Here is a 23,443-nt window from a genome sequence, read left to right on the forward strand (position 1 = left end):
AATTGAGATTATAGATATATTAGAATGAAATAATAAGTAAAATTTTTTAAAACATTTACTAATTATTTTTCTTATCTCAACTAATTTCCTATAATCACTCCCAACTTCTCATTTTTTAATCATTTTATCATTATGATCATATGAATTGAAATTCTTATAATGAACTTAAACCCAATTAATAAAGTAGTTGAATCATTTAGCCTCCCTAATTTAGCCCAAGGTGTAATCAGAAGTGTAATATAGCTTATTAAATTAAAAAAAAAAGATCAACTCATTTCCCATCAAAATTTAGAGCATATAAATGCCACATTTTTCAATGAAAAGAATAAGACAAGAAAATGGAGAAATCAACATCTAAAAATGTAGTAATATTGCCAATCATTTTTACTTTCTATTTCTGATATATTAGTTTTTATTGCAGAGACTATCTGCTGATCTCAGCAGGAGTGCTGTGTCATACAATAAAAACTTGGATTTAAGAGAGAGATTGTTAAATTGAGTGGATACAATTGCAAAATCAAGAAAGAAAATATTTGCAAATCTACCTAATCGAATCATTGTAGTCCAAACCAGAGCCATACTTCCAAGCTTCTAAATGCCGTCTCCACTTATATTTATTCTTTTCTGGAAGGAGTTCGATCCATGGCCTAAATATTTCGACATAAAATTTTTCTTATAAGATAATAATAAATCGGCAATCATGTATAGATCATATAGCATTGCTTACCTTATGATAGGATCAACATAGCTTGACAGAAATGTGTAGTAACCAAGCATTGAAAAATGCCCAAACCAATTAAGAATCACGTCAAAGCCAACCTAAAGAAATAAATCCATGGTAGCATTCCATCAGTCTTTCATTCATATATAGCATTGCTACTAAAGGCATTTATTTTTATTATTTAGTTAGGTATTGTACTCATTATAAAATAAATATATGATCATTATAAAACTCATTGCAATCAAATTTATATCAGAATATTCTAACCCAAATTTTTTATAAAAGAATAATGTTGGCTCAAGAAAAACGACACGAATATATAAATTCCGCTCTATAATTGTAGGATTCCATTTCCCTTAAGTCATATTGCAATTAACCAGATTTCCCATAAGGGCAAGGTCAAGGTTTAATTAGATCTAGGATCCTTATTTCCCATGAGCGCAAGCACTCATAGTTAATAAACCATCTAAACATGTAAGAGAGAACTCTCGATTAAGGATGAATAAATTTTAGATGTTTTAGTCTCAATTGTGGGGAAAATGAAGGTAAACCCGATCAAGATCCCAGGGTTCCGTCGTCCCGGGTATATCATAGGTTTCAATCTACCAACACTAACAATTATTGATTGTAATGTCCAGAAAATCTTATTAGCAGCCATGAGTTGCCTCCTTTCCGGGATCTCGAGTAGACTTAAGTGGTGGGATTTGAGTTTTAATTTTATTTGAATTTTGGGGTTTACATCTATTAGAATACCTAAAAGTTGATTTAGTTTGAGATGTATAACTTCGTTTAGAAGTTATCCATAAATTTGAATTTAAGTGAATCTTACGGCTTCTCTTAGAAGTAACCTAGATGTTTAAATTTGGGTTGAGACTTACAGCTTTCATATAAAGTAGTCCGTGGGTTTAATTTGAATTGGGGCTTACAACCCTATTTATGAGTGTTGACCACCGGATATATGTTAAAAAAAAAAAAAAAAAAAGCAAAGCGAAAACCGGCTAAAAATCCTAGAAATACCGTAAAATACTCTCTCTCTCTCTCTCTCTCTGCGATATCTTCACATCCCTCGACGACGCTCCTTTCCTGTCAGCTTGGGGGTTGCGACATTTAGCGGGAGCTCGCTAGTAAGAAGGTAACTTTATCCCTCCCACATGCTTCTTCGGTAATTATAATTAATTATTAGTTAATCATAAAAAATCTATAATTAAATAAAATTAATTATAATTATTATTTTAATAGTAATTCGTTATTATTAATTATAACTGCTTATTGTTAATTAAAATGAATGCAAGAAGGGTACAATGGTACAAGAAGCATATTTTAATAGCAAAGACGGATAATACAAAATGAATGCAAGTTCTTACGAGCAGTGATAAAAGTTCTGACATGCACATAATACGCCATCTACAAGGAGCCTACAACAAGCACTGAGATACTTATACAACTTGTAATAAGGCAGTGAAAAACACACTAATCCTCTACCAGCAGAAGCAAAGGATGCATAACAAATACAAATGACTACAAACCTCTACAGGTTGTCGTAGAAAATCCGTCAAATATCCAAAACACCCCCACACATGCACCGTAATTTGTATACACATAAGAACACAAAAGGGCATGTGTAGTCACATAAACCCGCATGGGCTCCGACTAGCATGTTAAGGGTACACACGTGACGTCTAGGGATCCTGCGCGAGTCCATAAATGAACTTAATACGAGCCCGATTTTTCTATATGAATATATAGGAGTCGACACAGCTCGAATTATCAAACAAATATACGGTCAAGGTGTTGACCGAAATATATGTTTTATACGTTCATATAAGACATTCAAGGCATCCAACAAAGAAAACTCATTAACAAAATCATAAAGCCACAGAGACTCGATCCTCTGTCGAGCAGTAGACAGAGCCGATAAGGTCCAATCAATGAAATTCCCAAATGCCCTCTGACACTCTGATGGTGGCCGTGTTGACAGAAAATCTCAACCGGACGGGTCAATTCCAAATGTTCAAAATTTCATCCAAAATACCCGAAAGTCCAAAAAATCCCAAAATCATCTAAGTCCAAAAATGTTAAAATTGAAATTACCTATCAAATAACTTAAAACAAAATACATCCACCCTCCACAATAGTTTACTGGAGTGGACAAATTGAAAATAATTTCAGCTCACATAGAGCTAATGCCTAGTCAAAAATATCACTAGAATTCATTCTAAAAAATCTCCTGCCAGTAAAAACGTTGTACGTGTCCTCTAATCGATAGTATCGCCGCTAAATGGTACTGCAAGTAAAAGTTATGACTCGGGACCCTTTGAACCGAGTCATTTTGCCTCCAAATAACACCAAGAGATAACGGTTATGGTCAGAGCCAATAAGTTCCTTAGTGATATCAAATCCTTGAGGCATGAATCAATAGGATATGATCGATAGGGCATAAAGTCCTTTGTTAGCTAAGACAGATTCAAATTTGTCCCCTTAAATAAGCATCCACCCCAGATCTATAAGGTACCCTTGGACGAAGCAACCCATGGCTGCCGACAAGGATCCTTCTGTTAGGTTAGGTCGACTATGATGTAGAACTAAATGCTTTAAAATGATGAAATAAGAATTTGCATGATTTCTTGATAATAGCAATTAAAATTAGAACTATTAGCAAATTCAAACGATCAAATAAAACATAAGAGTGGTCACTTCCGTTTAGGCTAAGTTGCGCACTAAGCACTTGGATTATCAAACAACATAGAAAATCAAGTCATGCAAATAGAATAGTTTCCAACAAAAATCCCTAATCTAACAATAAGATTAAATGCAAATAAAAGTGCACTCAATCCTACGTTTACTAAGCTTAGGCAAAGGTGAAGCTCGGCTCCTTATGAATCTCCATCACCTACAAGATTAGGGAGATTAGAAAAGTAAATAAAAAGGGAAAGAAGTTCACCCAAAGAATATGTTGAACCAAGCTCCAGTGTGGTGTTTATAAGCTTGAGAGGAAGTAGATAGCCACATGCAACCTCTAGCTTCCTTGGGACAGCAGTTAGATAACCTCTGGCGGGTGGATAACAAAATATCTTTGGACTGGTTTCTCTAAACAACCAAATGATGCTCTTGGACAGCACACTATGACCTCCGGGGGGGCAAGGCAGCCACCAAAACAGCCCAGAATTTCTGGACAGCAATCTTGGGCCTTCAAAGATGCCGGACGGCACGTCAATAAGGTTGGAAGATGTGGACAGCCAATTGGATTTTCCAAACAGCAGTTAAAGGTCTTCCAAGGGTGAAAGAAGTAAAGCTACTGCTGAAATTTTTAACGTCCGCCTTGGGAGGAAGAGGGATCCACGTTGTCAGGAATTTGAAGAAAGTTTAGTGGAGGAAAGTCCACGTGAGGGTTTTGAGAGATTTCGGCCTGCAGATGATTATGGGGGAGATTTAATTTCAGTTTTGGAAAAGGGAGAAGCGCCAAACCTGAATTGTTCTCAGACTTTTCCTTGGAAGAAGTTTTGAGATTTGAAAACAAATCCAAGCAGAAGAGACAGGGGACGGCGGGATACACGGGATGGCTGAGGGAAATTTCCTTTTAATTCCCTAAATCAATGAGTGGATTCAGGGACTAAGTTATGGAATATGGTTTGGAAAATTCGGCCAGAGGTTTAGGAATTTAAAAATTATTTCTAAAATCATAAACTGGAATTAGGAAAGAAATCTTAACTGGTCTCCACAGGGAGCCGGCGGGATTTCTGATCAATGGGAGATTAATGAGAGCTAATAAAGTTTATTAACTCAGATTTTAGATTTAGGAAAGATTTAATTAAAATCCAATTGAATTTTGAATTTCAAATTAGATTAAAATAGAAGCTTTCCTAAAATAGATGAGTTGTTTTAGGCAGGATTTTGAAATTCAAATTCAAGGATTTGAAATTCAAAATTATCCCAAATCATCTCATACCCAAGTAGGAAACTCAAGAGGGGAAAGGGTCTTGAATGTGACTGGCGGTTAAAGTCTCTGGCCGGCGGTTATGGGAAGGTCGGGTGTAGGCTCAGGCCGTGAGGTTGAGGGAGGAGGAGTCGGGTGAGGTGGCCGGCGGCTTGTAGTGGAGGAGGTGGGGGGAGTTCAATTGGGAGGAGACGATGGCGTGGAGATGGAGAAGGGTTTGGGTGTAATGATGTTTGGTGGTGGTGGTGGGAGGAGGAAAGACAAAAAGATAAAGAAAGACCACGAACCCGGCCGTCTCCAAGGTTGGTGGGTGATCCGATCTCCCTCTCCTAGGGATTTCTCCAAAGTTCTCTCCAAGAACTCTCAAGCACTCTCAACACACAAGGACAAGGAATTTTCATAATATTCATTCATTAACTCATGAAGAGCAACATGAGGGCTATAAATAGCCTCTTACAAAAGGACTCAAAATAAGAAGACGACAATGCCCTTAGGGCTTACATACGACCTCCTTTAAGTAAAGGGGTAAAACGGGAAAATAATTAAAACATAAATAATAAAAGACAAATAACATAATAAACGACAAATACATGAAAATGACTAAAACAAAAAATACAACGACTCGATCGTGGCCTTAGATCGGCGGCCACACCTTGATTCATGCTCTGATGTCCCCATCAGACTACCTCCTCTGACTAAGTAGACCAGGAACCACGATGGCTCGAGAGGACAAAACCATGGGATCTTGATCTGGTCCAACATCATTTCCCCACCATCCGCTGTAAGTGAAAGATGATAAAATTTCTAATTTTAAATATAAACATTCAAATTTCTAAATTCTCAAACCCATGTTGTTACTATATGCCAGATAACATGTATTTCTATGTATCTGATTGATGACTAGCCTTAATCGAAAGTTCTCTCTCATTATCGGGAGGGGTAACTATAATGGGGCTTGCGCCTATAGGAAACTATAACTCAGATCATAAAGTCATCGCAAAATGAGGGCGAAATCTCTGGATAGTGCCCTATATACAAATCCATCTGCCTTCCAAAATTTACCCTTGAACTTAATTCCGTTAAACCTACAGGTAAAAAGTTATGACTCGGGACCCTCTGAACCGAGTGATTTTGCCGCCAAATGACAACACGAGATAACGATTTTGATCAGAGCTAATACGTTCCTTAAAGGCATCAAATCCTTGAGGCATGAATCAATAGAATATGATCGATAGGGCATAAAGTCCTTTGTTAGCTAAGGCAAATTCAAATGTCCCCTTAAATAAACATCCACCCCAGGTCTATAAGGTACCCTTGGACGAAGCAACCCATGATTGCCGACAAGGATCATTCTGTTAGGTTGAGTCGAGTATTCAACTGGCAAATACTGTGATCAACACTGGAAGCTCTGGAGCTACCATCCAGTTTGGTAGCCTCGACTTCTCCGTTGTCGTTGCAAGACTGTCGCTGTTCCTATAAACGACATGGAATATAGAGGACCCGCCAGGAGGCCCCACTTTACTGAAGCTGTCATGCGTCGTATGTATCTGTTAGCGCCACGACCTACTATTGACGAGTATCACAAGAGAGTTTTTGCATTTGAAAGGCTATTACAGCCTGAGGCCCCAAGCACCAAGAGGATTGTGACTGGTGGAAAAATCTCAGTGGTACCTACCAAGGCTACTACACTGCTAATCAGGTTACTTGCACCCGTGAAGAATAATGTTGAAGCTTCCTTATCTTGAGGAAAGCTGACAAGGAGATCGAGAAGGAAGTTGAATGCTGAGCTCCGAGCTTAACAACAACTGGTGCCTGTGCACCCATCATACATGCCTGCCCAATAATCTTAAGCCAACGTTAAGACTCGAAACAAATTTACTAACCTGAGATAGGTCAAGGGACAACTCTACCGGGGAGCTGAAGAAATCTTTATGGGACTGACAACCTGAAGTCTCAGCCCCTCCAAAGAAGGAATCCGAAACCCTGTCAGCTCGGGCGTACCATGTATTAAAGACAGTGAAAGAGAATGGTCTAAAGAAAAGGAAGTTCCAGAGACCACTGATAATTGAGGTCAGGAGAACGCCACTGAGAGAATGCTTGTCTATTGCAGTGAAGAGAAATGAAATAAAGCATATACCTCGCAGTGAACATCGGGGTTGACACACGATCTGCATATTTAGGAATTCACCGTCGAAAGGTCCTGGTGGAAAGAAAAGCAAATATGGAGGTCAAATCCTCACAAAAAATATAGAGAATAAAGATGAGAAAGGATAATCAACCTGGGTGTGACATCCGGTGCGGCTTCCCGGAGATCCACCCCCAAAAATAAGCAAAGTCAGAAATGGGTCCCAAGGAAGGCACACGATGACGCCCATGTCGACGGTTGACACCTTAAAAAATCCTCCGGGGGATCCCATCGCTCATCAACTCCACCCAAAGAGTTAGCCAACTTTGACCGCAGTCTGTTGGTCGAGAAGTCTCCTTGCCAAATCAAGAATCAGAGATCCAGTGGCGTCATCACTCAAAAATCCGAGTACTTGAGCAGGAAGGGGAGGAAGATATAGAAGGGAAACAAAATATAGAAGAAAATATGGAAGAAAACTTAGAAAAAGAAATGGAAGAAATAAATAACACATTGGACATGGAAGTGGTCTACGTGGTAAGACACACCAATGCCGATGATGGGGCCTACTACGACGAGGGTGAAGATGGTGATAACCGTTGGAAACCGCCACCAAGGCAAGAACACCGGCGTCACGATGAAGTTGGGTCCACCACTGGTAGAGGTGGCCATTCCCAACGAAAGGATGAAGTGGAGGAAGTAGAGGGGAGTCCACCCGATGATGAAAACACCATACTTGTCAACATGAGAAGGCAGATGAGGCGACAAATGAGAGAACAAATGAAGGTTGGGAACTCACATCCAGCCCTTTGCAGTCCATGAAGTAACAATCTATAAAGATGACAAATACTTCATTCCAAAGAAGCTGAAGTCGTCGAGCTCTCTTGAGGCCCAGGTGTCGGATTCAGAGATTACAAAACAACCCAAACAAGAAAGCAATAAGAAGCAGGTGGGGAGAAATAAGGCAATGTCGACTCTTCCCAAAATACCTACCATTCCGAAAGAAAGAAAGAATATGTCTCATCTAGGGAGTGACACAGATGAAGATGATGTCACCCCTACAAAATTCCAAAGGATATGCCAGTCAACGACTAAATGGAGTAGGGAGGTTGAATATTCAAATGATGATTATGACTACGACTCTATTTACATGAACACGGTGCAGGGTGTATTCTCCAGAATAGTAGGTAGCCTGTCAATCTCAGACAACATACTCGAAGTCGCGCGCATTCCCCTGCAACAGTTAAAAGAAATCACTCAGCGAGATGTGCATAATGTCGAAGAGCTCATTACATTATATGTACCTCCCAAAAAAAAAGGGGTGGACCAGCGAGTCTATTTTATTCAATCGGAAAACTCGAAGAAGAAATAAATCACGACTGGTTCAGTATGCTCGTCGATTCCGGAGAATTAGTACCTACGAGGTTTCCCAGATATAATACCAGAAATATCCAAAAAAATGTTACGGACAAGAGGTAAAACTTGTTCATCCAAACAACAAGTTCGTTTTTGCTTGAGCCTCTAGTATCGAAGAAATTCTCACTCATGAAAAAAGAAGGATATTTTTGCAAAAAAAGGTCTATGATTTATCGTACGGAAGTACCCCCGAAAGTAGATTTTCCAAGCAATCACATGAGGGGAAATCAAATCCGATAACAGTGATGATGAGGAGGTGTACGAAGTTGACACATATGATGATCAATCCGTAGAGGCCAAACCTACACCAAAAAAATTAGAAAATGATGGACAGACAGCCACTATGGATGAGCTAAAAAAAGATAACTTAGAAACTAAGAAGGACCCTCGCCCAACCTTCATTAGTTCTCTCCTACCTGAAGAGAAATAAAAGAAATAAAAGTACTTCTCTATGAATACATGGACTGCTTTGCCTAGACATATGCTGAGATGCCTGGCTTAGTGCCTTTCTAACGAGTAACCTTAATAAAAAATCCTCGCTCGACACCAAGAGGGATAATTAATCATAGAGGCTTCTGTGTATAAAAACCTTAACTTATCATAAAGTCCTTATGAAATGAGGGCGAAATCTTTGAGCAGTGTCTTATCTTAAATCTAATTTGTCTTCTAAAAATTTCCCCTAAAATCATATATGTCAAAACTCTCCTCATCGATAAAAAGGCACGAAGAGGCCATAGCTGAATTTTCATAGCCCACAATCCTACCTCGCTTACTAGGTCTGATCTTGAGCAAAACTCTGTTTGTTTGTTTCACTCTAAACTCGTAACAGAACTTCAACATATATAAAAAAATTAAAAGTATGGCTTATAAATTCTAACATAATATCTCCTTATTTTGTTACAAGCCTAAAAGAGAAACGCACATTGTTATTTATCTAGTGTGAATTCAACACTCTCTCTCTTTTCCTATCTCCTACTCCTCTCCATATGTTTTTTTTTTCTTTACTCGAGTGAGGCCGTTGCCAACTCTTCTATGTGGATTACATACTCTAACATCGCCCATGCTTTTGCCTTATCTCCCTTCGTCTTCATCGCAAGTCCTAATTTCGCTTGTGCCTTAAGCTAATTAATCTTTATTTTTCACATCCTTGTCTCTCTCTTGCTCCTCTCACGTCTTTGTTATGGGACGGAACTGATGCGAGCAAGCTCACGTTTCCCATAGAGTGAACAGACAACATTTGTTCCCTTAAGCTGACATGATCGGTTCAATTGAAAAATCCATTACATTATCCCTTTCTAATAAAAATTTCATTCTCAAAATTTAAAAAACTAAATTTAAAAAACTGTAATGGAAACAATCATACCTTAATTAAATAGATGTGGATATCTTTCTCGGATTTTTGACTTCTTCCCCATATAATCTCTCATTTCGTCTCATGTTTCCATGCAACATCTCTTTCTTACCTTTTTTATTCCTTCTCCCACGCAAAAGTCCACTCAATTCTTTCACTCTAAATTCATCTACAAAAATCAAAACTAGGGTTTATAAATTGTAACATAACATCTCCATATTTTATTCCAAGCCTAAAGATAAATAAATTGTTATTTACACTGTAAATCCCATACTTTCTCTCTCTACCTTATCTTCTCTCTCCAGTTCTCCTTGTGTCTATTTCCTACGCTTGAGTGAGGCCCTCGCCAACTATTCTATATGGGTCGCACGCTATGATGTTGCTCATGCTCTAATGTCGCTCTCTTCATTTTCCCCAACTCCATCTCTCTCTCACTTTCACCCTTCTCGTGCCTCTGTTATGACATGGAATCGACGCCAGCAAGCTTACGTTTCCTAATGAGAAAAGTGGCTACATCGGTTCACTTCAAGCGATGTGGCTGATTCAATTGAACCAGCCGTTACAGTTCAAGTGTAAGAAAAAATATAGATCACTAAAGGGAGAGAATGCATAAGAAGCATCATCCAAACATGAAAAAAGAAGAGCCTAACTGAGATGTGAAGAACGTAGAACATGGTGCCCAACTTTGCTACCAAAACTTACAAGACTCTCTTTAAACTGTCTCTCAATCTTAATCAGGAGGGAGAAAGGACTATAGAGCTCATGCGCTCCAAATTACCATATGAGGTTCTGTTCGCAGGCTTCAGGCATATAGCCTAAAGACCTACAACTGCCCTGGTGTGGGCATCCAAGTTTGTCAGGGAAGTCGAAGGAGCACGAGTTGTATGCTGCACAGTATCCTTGGATTATTGTCCGTTTAAGTAGTCAGGCTACGATTATAAAAGGTAAATTGTATTTCCAGTTTTGCAAACGGTAATATAGGGCGCTGTTCAGGAGTCAAAACTTGCCACTAAAAACATACGACATGGCACTAAATTAGTATGAGCAACTATGTTTACCGGAAAATGCCACCAACCTATAGCAACACCCAAAACAATGCAACCTTTGATTTACTAATAAAAAATTCCAAACCAGAACATCTTCTCACATAGATATATAACACAGAAATAATAATTTTAGCCTTCAAGATATTTTAGTAAATGATGAACTCACATGTTTGAATATTAATGGTAAGATCTGGGGGTGGAATATCATAACCAAACCCAAAGTCTTCACTAAAGGTCCAAATTGTATCACATCCTGAAATAAAAGCAATTTAACATACAGGTGAGCTCAGATCAACAGGATCAATATTAAAGAGAAAATGAAGCAGCTTCTGGAATTGCCAAAGAAAAGAGAAAAGGCAGGAAACTTAAGCTATTAACCTGGAGAAATGGCCGAAGGACCCCATCACCAAGCCTCTGAAGAAACGTAGTCAAAAGATAAAAATACATTTAAAAGTAGAAGTTATACAACAATTTTTCTGACAGTAAATATTTTGGAAGGTAACAATCACCTGCATAGCTTGAAAATTGTAAAAAAGGAGTTCATTAATAAAGGTGGGTGGCACATCAGAATCCGGTTGTGCTGACATTGCTCTTTGAAACAACCATGATGCGCTTAGGTTTGGCTGCAAAAATTAACATTCCATTTTATGCATATGCAAGAAAATAGGAGCAGAACAGGACATAAAACACAGACCATGTAAGGGTTCAATAAACTCAAACTGTACTGATCAAGGAAGCCCCCAGCTACTGCTTCATATATCCCTATTCAAATAAAGAAAAATACATAGAAAAAAATAGATAATATTAGATGAAAGTTTCTTACAATGTTTAAAATTGCATAATCGGGTATTGAGACGTTTTTCGTTCATGAGGCGAGGCATAAGCCTCAAGGCATTTTGAGGCGTAAGCCTCAAAATCAAAAGATTGTGCAAACATAAAATGATAAATTTTTTATATACTAATGAGCAAAAAATATAAAACATTAAAAGACATAAGCTACGAAGTGAAATCAAAATATCCCAATAATAAGACAATATGAAATATAGTTCAACTCAAATTTTATCTTTCCCAAATCATAGTATTCTTTTCATTAAGATATAATTCCAAAAATAAATAGCAATGAATACCACAATATGCTAGGCGGTCGGGGGTCCAAGGCGGCACTGCCCCCTGGTGGGGTTCGACCTACTTATTTTTAAAGTTCGTAAGTCGTTTGTATGGAAAGATACCGAGCAGTATCGAGCATGTACCTAGTGGTACCAAACATTGTTATACCGAGTGGTACCGAGCAGTACCAAGCATGTACCTTGCGATATCGAGCTATACCAAGCGGTACCGAGCATACAAACCAATTGTGGAATCTTATTAGGTTAGGGCTTTTTTTAAATTTTAAGAAGCGGATGCCTCTAAAACATGAGGCGAGGCGTGCCTAAGTGAACATGAGGCGTAAACCTCAATGCTAGCTCTCATTGCGTAGGCTTTGAGGCTTAAAAGTCTGAAATTGCGCTGAGGCGCGCCTCTTATTGCGCAATTTTAAACCATGATTTCTTATAGAACGTATGAGAAGAGAAATCTGATTGTTTAGGTGATAAAAAGGAACCCTGTAAAACTGCTACCTTGATAGATTACTAAGACTTCGTTTGGGACGATTTTCTTACTGCTTTCTAAAGCAGATTTATAGTACAAAAATTTTTAATTCAGAAAAATTTTTAACTAAAAATTGTTTTAAAAAACAGTAAGAAAGCCGTTCCAAACGAAGCCTAAATCTGGCAGTTAGCTAGCTGGAAAAAAAATTCCAGAAACCCTTGGGAATAGTTTTTTTATGATGGTAGCTTGTTCATAAATTTGTAAAATCATTACAGAAGGATCTTCTTAGTGGAATACAAACAAACAGACGCTGGGAAGCTCCACAAGTGCTAGCAAACATACCAGCTGACAGTCTTCTAAGGTGTCGCGTCATGCTGCCAAAACCACCAAAGGAAACTGGTGACTGTATTCCACTAGCATCACCAACCTGCACAAACGATAGTATTGAAGCTGTACCGATGATTTTAGAAAATCTGGTGCATTCAATGGTTCAATATCTCACTTGCACAATACGGTCAAATGCTGTTGGAAGAGGGCTGCATTCATATTCATGGCAAAGAAAGATCTTAGTAAAGAAAGGTGAATATTATACAGGAAAAATAAAGATATAAATATTTCAAATATTTCAAATGTGCCCTAATGCAGATAACACTCAGAAGTACTATAGAAATGAAGGCATCAAATTTTTATAAAATTACATGGTCAGCAAATATGCCTTTAAGCCATTGAGTAGTGAATCACATGATATAATGGATAGGTTATAAAGCCTCCGTTAGTTAAGGTCAACATGAATTCATCCCTTCAAAAAAAAAACATCAACTTCATGTCTATTAGATCTCCTTGTACTGATGACTATGGACAAGAATTCTTCGATCAAGTTGGATCGACTAACTCGGCTAAGTAGACTTAGGTTCATAACAACCAGGAACAACGTAGCCATAGGATTTTGATTAGGTTCGTCATCATTCCTCTCACCATCTATTCTACTTAATTTATCTTCTGAAAAACACTTTCAAGATACTCAAATAGAGTTTGGTGGGCTTTTAAGAGCATATAAGTTGCCTTAATAAGACTTAAATAGAATGTTCACTCCGAAGCAGGTAGAGAAATTCTTATAAATAAAATCTTAAAAATATTGTTTAACATAATATCTTAATGTACATCAAATTTTGTAGTTATTATACAAACTAATGCAGGTTTGCAATTAAAAAAAAAAACTTCTAACCTGTCACGAAAAGTAGGAAAGATACCAAATATAACTCTTAGAACTTCCAATTTGTCAATAGCAATTCCCTGTAAAAAGATTATCGAGTAAACAAAGAGAAGTACAATTTGTGCACAAGCAATGATGGAAATCTAAAAATCTATGCTTGTCAGAATGTTATAGCAATTTTTAAGACATTTCATCAAGACAAAATCCTATGCACTTGATGGTAGATTTAGTTAAACTAGTACAACTTTTAGAACCATTAAACTCAATGAATCAACCAATAATGACTATGTTGTCGTGCTGCTTGTTCATGATTAGTTGATCAAACATTGATAATTGGATAAATTGCAAGCAAGTCACTCATACAAACCATAACTGACGATGGGTCCAATTTTAAAACCACCAAACTAGGTTCCAAAAAGCATCACTTAATGGCACAAGTGCAAGTTTCTGAGTCAGCAGTGAGAAATGGAACAATGAAAACGAACCTGATATTGTGGCAATAGATCCCAATATTCCTCTAACAACTCTTCCAACGTTGGGGACCCTGGTTTTGCATCAACATATGTGAACATGTAAGTAGTTCTATCTGTAGGACCAGAACCAGCAGGAAAAGCCTGCAAATAATATAACATAAAATGTAAAGCAACTAAAAAAGTGAAGAGCAAAAGAGAAACAATAAAATTCCTTAATAGCATCATAGAACATGTTTCAGGTAGAAGAGTTTACAAAAGATGGGTGCAAGTTTCTATTATGAAACTAAAGCTCAAGCTTGGGTTTTTCTAAAAAATGTCACATTATGACGTTTCATTATTCACAAATTTATTTAAAGCTTTTTCTAATTATGGAATTCATATAAGAAATAGGAAGTTGTTACCTCCCAAAAGTACTGTAATTCCATATTGTTAAGCTTTTTCACTGAAAAATTGCTGAAAATAACGTCACTTGATGAGTTGTCATGAAAACCACGGCTGCACGAGCCTACCACAAGGCAGATGCCATCGGGTTTTCTGCCTGATCTTATCTAGAAGTAAAGATACAGTTCAAGGTGTTAATAATCGCTAAAGATAAGACAGAACAAAAAAGTCTTGCAGTGCTTATCTAAATGCATCTGAGCAAAAGTTTCATCTAAAACTGAATAAGAATAGTTTAGAATAACTTTGGTAACAATTTGGCCTGAGACTAGTGTGGCCCAAACATGACTATTCTTATAAAAAATTAAAGCCATTAGATGACATTCGAGGCATTCATATATCAGCAATATTTACTGTTCTTTCACAAATATTATTATAACTTTGATTGCTCGAATATTTTTAACACTAAATATGCATAAACTATTCCAATTAAAGTTGTCCATGGAACAATAAAGCCTGAAAATTATAAGACAAGAATTCATTTAAATGCTAAACTTAGCTTTTTTTTTCTACTTAAATTTAATAATGAATTGACTTTTCTCCTCAGTATGCCATGATTGGAAGCGTCAGTCATATTTTTGATCAGAAACACCATCCCGTGACTAGCAAATTATGGCGATGGTAATATTAGCAGATTGTAGAAAAGTTAGTCAAATCTACCTACGTTAAAAAAAAAAAAAAAGAAAGAGATACTGCAAAGGCATAAAGAAATTTAAAAGGTAAACAGTATATTAGAGATGCCTGGCCATCAGGGGATTGAACTCTCTGCAGAAAGCTTCTCTGTAGTGGGAGCAGATTATTCATTAAAGGACAACATGCAATTATAATTTACTTCTCATAAATGATAGAGCCCAAATGAAATGGTCAATAGATCTTATATTGCATCCATATATTCAACAGACAGCAAGACAGATTGCAATAATATCATGATCAAGCCTAGGGCTGTTGCTTCAATTTTGAATGTCTGGGATCCAGCGTGCCCATAATGTCTTCTGGTGATTTAACATAAAGACAACCACAAAATTCCAACAAAAGTGTCATTTTTTGTTTTCTTCATATTTTATGTCTTAGGCCCTATAAGCAACACATTGTATGGCCTGAATACAGCGACAAGTGTGCAAGATTAAATAGGCAATGATTCCCACATTATGGATGGATGTGGATAAAGAAGCTAGTCCGTGAAACTAAAATTAGGATAGGGATATAGAATATAGGTTCACTTAAAGGCAAATTAATGGAATTATTAATCCTTGATGTAATCCAGCATATGATAAAGTTCCAAGAGAAGTGCTATGGAGAGTTCTAAATAGAAAGAGATTAATAAAGCTTATATTCAAGTCATCAGGCATATGTGTTCAAACACAAGGTGGTTTGACCAAATATTTTTCAATTTCAATTGGATCACATCAAGGATCAACATTAAACCCATATCTTTTTTGCTTTAGTCATGGATGTTCTTACTAGATATTTGCAAGAAGATATTCCCTGGTGTATGCTTTTTGCTGACAATATTCTTCTTGTGGCTAAGACTAAAGAGGGAGTTGAAGGTAAACTTGAATTATGGAGGTCAACCTTAGAGTCTAAAAGGTTTTCGTTTGAGTAGATTTAAAACTGAATACACAGAGTGTCATTTTATTAGTAATAGAGATATTCGAGGGTTTGTGACTTTGAGCGATCAAGTCATTAATAAGAGTACATATTTTAGATATCTTGTGTCTATTGTTTATAGTGATTGTGAAATAGATCAGTATATCACTACGGGAAAACACGCGATTACCGTCGGAATTTCCGGCGGAATTTCTTGCGCCGGTACGAGCGACGCAGGTAACGGCGGAATGGTCCTGAATCTTGCGACGGAAAACTTACGACGCATTTGCCGGCGCATAATACGACGAAACGTTTCCGACGTCTAAATGCGACGGTAACGGCGTCGGTAAAACAAGCTCTGAACCGTTTCCGTCGCACGTTGCGGCGAAACACATACCGACGAACATTACCGACGGAACGTCCGCCGGCTTATTTAAACTCAACGACTTATTTCCGTCGCACGTTACGACTGATCTTATTTCTGTCGGATATGCCGTCGGAAAGTCTGCCGGTGAAGCCCTATTTTTCGACCCCGAGCCCCTCTGGCCGCTCATTCGTTTCCTTCCCTTCTCTCACCTAGCGTGTTTCGCCCGTCGCCATCCGTCGCTCACTGTGGACTGACGTCGCCGACGGTCACCGGACTTCGCCGTCGACGGTCACCGGACTTCGCCGAGCATCCTTTCCTCTCCTTCCTGCTTGCGCGCCACCGAGGGTCGCTCTTCGCCGACGGAACGGAAGGTATTTTGTTTCGTTATTTTTTCCTATTTCGGTTGGGTTACATCAAGGATCAATCTTAAGTCCATATCTTTTTGCTTTAGTCATGGATGTTTTCACTAGACATTTGCTAGAGGATGTACCTTGGTGCATGCTTTTTGTTGATGATATTCTTCTTGTTGATAAAACTAGAGAGGGAGTTGAAGGAAAACTTGAACTATGGAAGTCAACCTTAGAGTCTAAAGGTTTCCATTTGAGTAGATCTAAAACCAAATATATGGAGTGTAATTTTAGTACTAATAGATATAGTGGAGGGATTGTGACTTTGAGCGATCAAGTCATTAAAAAGAGTATATGTTTTAGATATCTCGAATCTATTGTTCAAAACGATGATGAAGTAGATGTGGATATTATCTAAAATGGATTATATGAAGTGCAATTGTGACTTTGCAATTGTGACTTTTGGTTATCAAATCATTAACAAGAGTACACATTTTAGATATTTTTGATCTATTGTTCATAGTGATGGTGAAATAGATGGGGATATTATTAGTAGAATTCAAGTTGGATGGATGAAGTAGAGGAATGCATCAGGCTTATTGTGTGATAGAAAAGTACCACTCAAACTTAAGGAAAAATTCTATAAGATCGTCATTAGACTTGCAATGCTTTATGGCGAAGAATGTTGGCCATTAAAAGAGAAGCATAACATTAAGTTAAGTGTTGCAGAGATGAGGATACCTCAGGTTGATGAGTGGCTTTACTCTTAGAGACAGAATACGAAATGAGATTATACGTAAAAAGGTTGGAGTAGCTCCAGTGACAGATAAGATTAGAGAGAGTCGCCTTAGATGGTTTGGTCAAATAATACGGCGGCCCTCCGATGACCCGATTTAGATTTAGCCTATGTTAAGAAAGAAAAAAAAAAACCTATGTTAAGAAAGGTAGAGATAGACTTAAAAAAGACTTGGTTAGAAAATATTAGAAATGATCTTTCTTTATTAGATTTAAATGATAATTTGACTCTTAACTTGACATAATGAAGAAAAAAATTAATCTAGCCGACCCCACGTAGTGGGATAAAGGCTTGATGTTATTATTGTTGTATAATTCATAAGAAGATAAATATTATTCTATACATTTAGGAAACTAAATGGGTTAGAGAGAAGACTAATGAGATTGATAGTTTAAAATTTAAATTATAGTATTCTGGCATGAGTCATACTGAAAATGATGTATGTGTGATTATAGATAAGAGTTTGAAGGATAATGTTGTAAAAATTAATAGAATTGGAGATAGATTATAGTTTTAAAAAGTATTGTTGATGCTAAGATTATTAATATTATAAGCACTTATACTCCTCAAGTAGGTATGGATATGTGTTCAAAACTAAAATTTGGAATGACCTAGAAGAATTATTACAAAAGATACTTTTAAATGGACATGTCGGTAAAGAGATAGATGATTTTACACTCCTCTGGAATGACCTAGTCTCAGAATATTGATAACCTTGATGCTAAGATTATTCTCACATTATGGTGCAGAATGTAAGCCATTAATACTCTCAAAGAAAGAGGTTTTATTGGAGGAGATTTAAATGAACATGTCGGTAGAGAGGTAGATGATTTTAAAAGCATTCATGGTAGCTATGATTTTGGAGTGACTAATGAAGGTGATAAGACCATATTAGATTTTCCTTTAGCTTATGATTTTGTAATTGTTAATATCTTATTTAAGAAAAGAGATGAACATCTCATCACTTATAAGAATAGATATAGTAAAACTCAGATTGATTATTTTATAATAAGAAAAATAGATCGTTTAGATTGTAAATATTATAAAATTATTCCGAGTGAAAGTTTATGTACCCAACATCGCTTGTTAGTTTTAGACTTTAAGATAAAGAGACAAAACAAAAAATAAACTAAAATGTTGTTCTAGGATTAAATGGGGAATTTGAAGAATATTAATAAAAATAATTTTGAGAGTAAGATTCTAAATCTTAAGATTTTGTCTGTGCATGAGGAAGCTAATGTTATGTGAGAAAAAGTAGCTAGTGATATTAAGAATGTTGCAAAAGATGTGTTTTAAGTATCAAAGGGAAAAGCTAATAATAGCAAAAATAGTTTGTGGTAGAATCAAAATGTAAATGAAAAGATAAAAAATAAGAAGAATTGTTATAAAAATTAGTTTAACTATAAAAATTCTGATAATTGTGAAAGATATAAAGAGGCACGTAAAGAGTCTAAAAATGTAATTTAGAATGCAAAAATTTTAACTTTTAATAATTTATATAATATATTAGATATTAAGGAAGGTGAAAGTATATATATATATATATATATATATATATATATAAGCTAGCAAAACAAAAAGATAGTAGTAAGGATTTAATTCAAGTGAAGTGTATTAACGATATTCAACAAAGGTGAATGAGATATTTTACTAAACTTTTCAATGAAGATTGTGAGAATGTGATTGACTTTAGTGATCTTAGCACCCTAAATGAAAATAAATTTTTTTATTTTTATCGACGTATTAGTAAAACTGAAGTTAAACAGACTTTAAAGAAAATGAAGTATGGAGAAGCTGTTGGACCTGATGATATTCCAATAGAGGTGTGGAAATGCTTAGGAGATGAAGGAATTTCTAAGCTTACTAAACTTTTTAATATTGTTTTAAAGACAAAAGATGCCAGATGAGTGAAGAATGAGTGTGTGATTCATATATTTAAGAATAAAGTTGATGCACAAGATTGTGCGAATTATAAAGGAATTAAGTTAATGTGTCATACTCTAAAACTATAAGAGAGAGTTATGGAGCATAGGTTGCGGCGTGACACTAATGTTTCTCAAAATCAATTTAGATTCATGCCAGATAAGTCTACTATGGAAGCTATACATTTATTGAGAGGTTTGATGGAGAAGTAAAAAGAGAATTTACATATGATTTTTATTAATTTAAATAAAGCATATGATAAAGTTTAGAGAGAAGTGTTATGGAGCCTATATAAGAAAGGGGTTAATAATGCTTATATTCAAGTCATTAAGGATATGTATGCAGGTCTTGTTACTTGTGGTCAAACACAAGGTGGTTTGACTAAGTATTTTCCTATTTCAGTTGGATTATATCAAGGATCAGCCTTAAGCCCATATCTTTTTGCGTTAGTCATGGATGTTCTCACTAGACATTTGCAAGAGGTTGTACTCTCGTGTATGCTTTTTGCTGATGATATTCTTCTTGTTGATAAGACTAGAGAGGGAGTTGAAGGCAAACTTGAATTATGGAGATCAACTTTAGAGTCTAAAGGCTTTCATTTGAGTATATCTAAAATTGAATATAAGGAGTGTAATTTTAGTAGTAGTAGATCTAATGGGAGGATTGTGACTTTCGGCAATCAAGTCGTTAATAAGAGTCTACATTTTAGATATCTTGGATTTATTGTTCAGAGTGATGGTAATATAGATGGAGATATTATTAGTATAATTCAAGTTGGATGGTTGAAGTGGAGGAATGCATCGGGCTTGTCGTGTGATAGAAAAGACCCTCTCAAATTTAAGAGAAAATTCTATAAGATGATAGTGAGACCTGCAAGCAATGTTTTATGATGCAGAATGTTGGCCATTAAAAGAAAAGCATAATATTAAGTTAAGTGTTGCAGTGATGAGGTTGCTCAGGTGGATGAGTGGCTTTACTCTTACAAACAGTGTACGATATGAGCATATACAGGAAAAGGTTGGAGTAGCTCTAGTGCAAGATAAGATTAGAGAGAGTCGCCTTAGATGATATGATCACAAAAAACGGCAACCTTTCGATGACCCGGTTAGGAAACTAAATGTATTAGATTTAAATTATATTAAGAAAGGTAGAGGTAGACCTAAAAAGACTTAGTTAGAAAATATTAGAAATGATATTTCTTTATTAGATTTAGACGAGAATTTCACTCTTCACATAACACAATGAAAAAAAAGGATTCATGTAGCTAACCCCACATAGTGGATTAAAGGCTTGTTATTGTTGTTGTTGTTGTTGTTGTTGTAGGCCGACAAAATGCATCCATGGGTTTACATATATGTATGAATAGCATATATTGCTTGGATTATTTTGGGGATAGCTTTTTTACTTTTTTCTAAAGCGGCTTTTTAGTTAAAAAATTTATAGTTTAAAATATTTTTTGTACTAAAAAACTACTTTAGAAAGTAATAAGAAAGTTGTACCGAATAAAGACTTAAACAACCTTTTGCTAGGTGAAATCATTTGCTTATTAAAAGTTTGGGTACTGTAGTTCCGTGAAACCATGTCATGCCCAATTCTAGGCTTAATTTAAACTATTATTCAAGCAAATAGAGAAGCTAGCCTGTTTGACCAATGGAGAGAAGTTGCCCATTGAATCAACAACAAGTTGTGCGGACAACGTATCACCATCATTCAATTTCAAAACCTGAGAAATGAAACGATAATAAGCATCAGATGGAAAGGGGTGCACTTAAAAACTGTCTCAGAAATCAAGTCAAAGAAGGATAATGGTTGCCAGTGTAATCAAACGAGTAGATGAAGATGCTACAATAACTTAAACTTTTATATTAACTATTAGTCAGCAAGAGTATGAAAAAAAAAATTATTCCACGTACACACAGTCACTATTTTCTGTTTCAACCTTTTTTTTAATGTGGCTCGAGTTGGAAAGGCTGCTGCATGTTAGGCAATCCGCATGTGAAAATTTTATTTTCCTTAATCGATGATCAGATATATTTATAGTACATTATATAAAACGAGGAAAATCAGAATTATATTATATGCTAGTTACCATCTCCAAACTATTTAAAAAATGAGCAATAAATATAGCAAAACAATGTTCACCCCAACATTAAGTAGACATTGACTAGTTGAAAACTTGTGATTAAAGTGTTGACACAGTTGGTGATGTGAGACCAGGAATTGGATTTTAGAAAATTAATAAAATTTGTTAAAATAATGACAATACAATCTTAATAATTCTCACAATTGAAGCTTCCAAGAGATACTAGATTTCAACTACGCTCAGGCAAGTTATTACCGCTAAATTAGCAAGATCTATAAAATAACGACAACAATAAATAGTAAAGCAAATGAAAAGCCAACGAGAATCCGGCGGTTAACAAAGCGATTGTCTCACCTTGAGGCTACGCTCATTTGTCTACTTCTAGGGTTGGCGGGAGAAGAAGAACCACACAAGAGATGAAACCACTCCGAGAGCGACGGTGCCAGTGATCCGTAGAGAAGGAGAGGAAGGCGTAAGATGTAGAGGAGGCGCGGAAAATCGTCCGTCGATGGTCCACTCGTAGTCCGGACGTTGTCTATCAATGACTCGGATGAGGCTCGGGAGGATCCGATCCAAGTAATCTCCCACGGTGTCTTCGTCGGATTCAAATCCCATGTCAAAGAACGGCGATCGTAGTACGTTGAAGTTACCTTGGGCATCGAACACAAGCCCCCATTCTAACTCGGGATCCGCCATGCGACATGAAGGTGAGAATGGGTGGTCGCCGCAAGAGGCTCTCCAATGAGAGGGAGAGAGGGGCGGCGGATTGGAGAGGGGATGGGAGGCCGGCGGTAGATCTAGGGTGAGAGGGGAGGGTTTAAAACTGAAATTATTTTCAGTTTTAGTAAAATTGGAGGGAAATTATTTTGCACTTAATTTGTGATTTCAAATCTCATGAAGGAATTAAATGCCTAATTATTGGGGGACCAAGAGAGGGGACCGGCGGCATTGCTAGAGAGAGAGGGAATTGGGGAGAGAGGGAGAGGAGTTTCCAAATTAGAATGATGACTAGGAAAATCTTCTTCTCATGAATCCAATTTCATTTAATGTGAAATTGAATTCAAAATTCAAAAACTTTCCTAAAATAGAATTTCCGAATTTGGAAAGAAATTGAAATTTGAAATTCAAATTTCAATGAGGGTTTATGAGAGGGAGGCGTGGTGGGAGGATGGAGGTGGGGAGGAGCCGGCGGCAAGGTGGCCGGCCAGTGGGGGTTGGGGGGCCGACGGGTGGGGATCTCAAGGGGACGGCAAATGTGGAAGGGGGTCGGCTTCTTCCAACTTGTTGGTGTGGATGGTGGTGTTTGTGGATGAGGAGAAGATCTATGGATGCAAATACTAAGAGAACTCACAAAGAGATCTCATGTGAAGAACTCACCAAGAGATCTTCTTGAACTCACAAAGAGAACAAATAGTAGAAAATTTTCATTCATCAATAATCATAAAATACAATGACAAAACCTTTATATAGGCTACCTGGAAATGAAAAACATAAAGATGATATTGCCCATGGGCTCCAACAAGCACTAATTCCCTCATAGGGGTACAAAAGGAAAAGCATGGAATATAAATGACATGAATAAAATAAAACATCAAAAATAAAGACTCTGAATCATGGCCGTCGATCGACGTCTCCTGCGATGGTACACGTGTCGAAATCTGATGTCTCCATCAGTTGGTGCTTGGAAGAGTATTTTCATTGGCATGGCATCAACAATGTGAATAGCCTATTACAAAGATCCTACGCCGTGGATCCATTATCAGACCAACAAACGCATGAAAATCATAGAATGAGTAAAATGCAAAATAAAGGGCCAAGTTTTTCAAACTTTTGGGCATAAAAAAGAAAACATAGTTCCAAACTGAAGAAAACAATAGGTACTGTTCAAGGCTACTTATATAATAGTTCCACATGTTGATAATACTTGAAAGGGGAGTTTTCAGTATCTGTATTACACGATTATCTTTATGCTTGATTTCATACTCAACTTCGTGGTTTTGCTTGAGCACTGAAACCAATCTTGATGTATGACCTTTAGG

General features: G+C 36.8%; 1 protein-coding gene across 1 annotated transcript in view; it reads right to left on the reverse strand.

Moving 5' to 3' along the window:
• Nucleotides 1-339: 339 nt before the first annotated feature.
• Nucleotides 340-23,443, reverse strand: part of LOC110092428 — a 46,326-nt gene continuing 23,222 nt past the window's right edge. Inside the window, exons 8-19 of the mRNA XM_020816971.2 lie at nucleotides 20,961-21,044; nucleotides 14,265-14,411; nucleotides 13,876-14,004; nucleotides 13,403-13,470; nucleotides 12,680-12,713; nucleotides 12,520-12,604; nucleotides 11,285-11,352; nucleotides 11,100-11,213; nucleotides 10,969-11,004; nucleotides 10,757-10,843; nucleotides 728-819; nucleotides 340-647 (exon numbers count right to left, since the gene is read on the reverse strand). Coding sequence (XP_020672630.1) covers nucleotides 542-647; nucleotides 728-819; nucleotides 10,757-10,843; nucleotides 10,969-11,004; nucleotides 11,100-11,213; nucleotides 11,285-11,352; nucleotides 12,520-12,604; nucleotides 12,680-12,713; nucleotides 13,403-13,470; nucleotides 13,876-14,004; nucleotides 14,265-14,411; nucleotides 20,961-21,044 — 1,050 coding nt within the window. The 3' untranslated portion in view covers nucleotides 340-541. The remainder of the gene's footprint in view (nucleotides 648-727; nucleotides 820-10,756; nucleotides 10,844-10,968; nucleotides 11,005-11,099; nucleotides 11,214-11,284; nucleotides 11,353-12,519; nucleotides 12,605-12,679; nucleotides 12,714-13,402; nucleotides 13,471-13,875; nucleotides 14,005-14,264; nucleotides 14,412-20,960; nucleotides 21,045-23,443) is intronic.

Source organism: Dendrobium catenatum, unplaced genomic scaffold, assembly GCF_001605985.2.
Source record: "Dendrobium catenatum unplaced genomic scaffold, ASM160598v2 fragScaff_scaffold_29, whole genome shotgun sequence".
NCBI lineage: Eukaryota > Viridiplantae > Streptophyta > Magnoliopsida > Asparagales > Orchidaceae > Dendrobium > Dendrobium catenatum.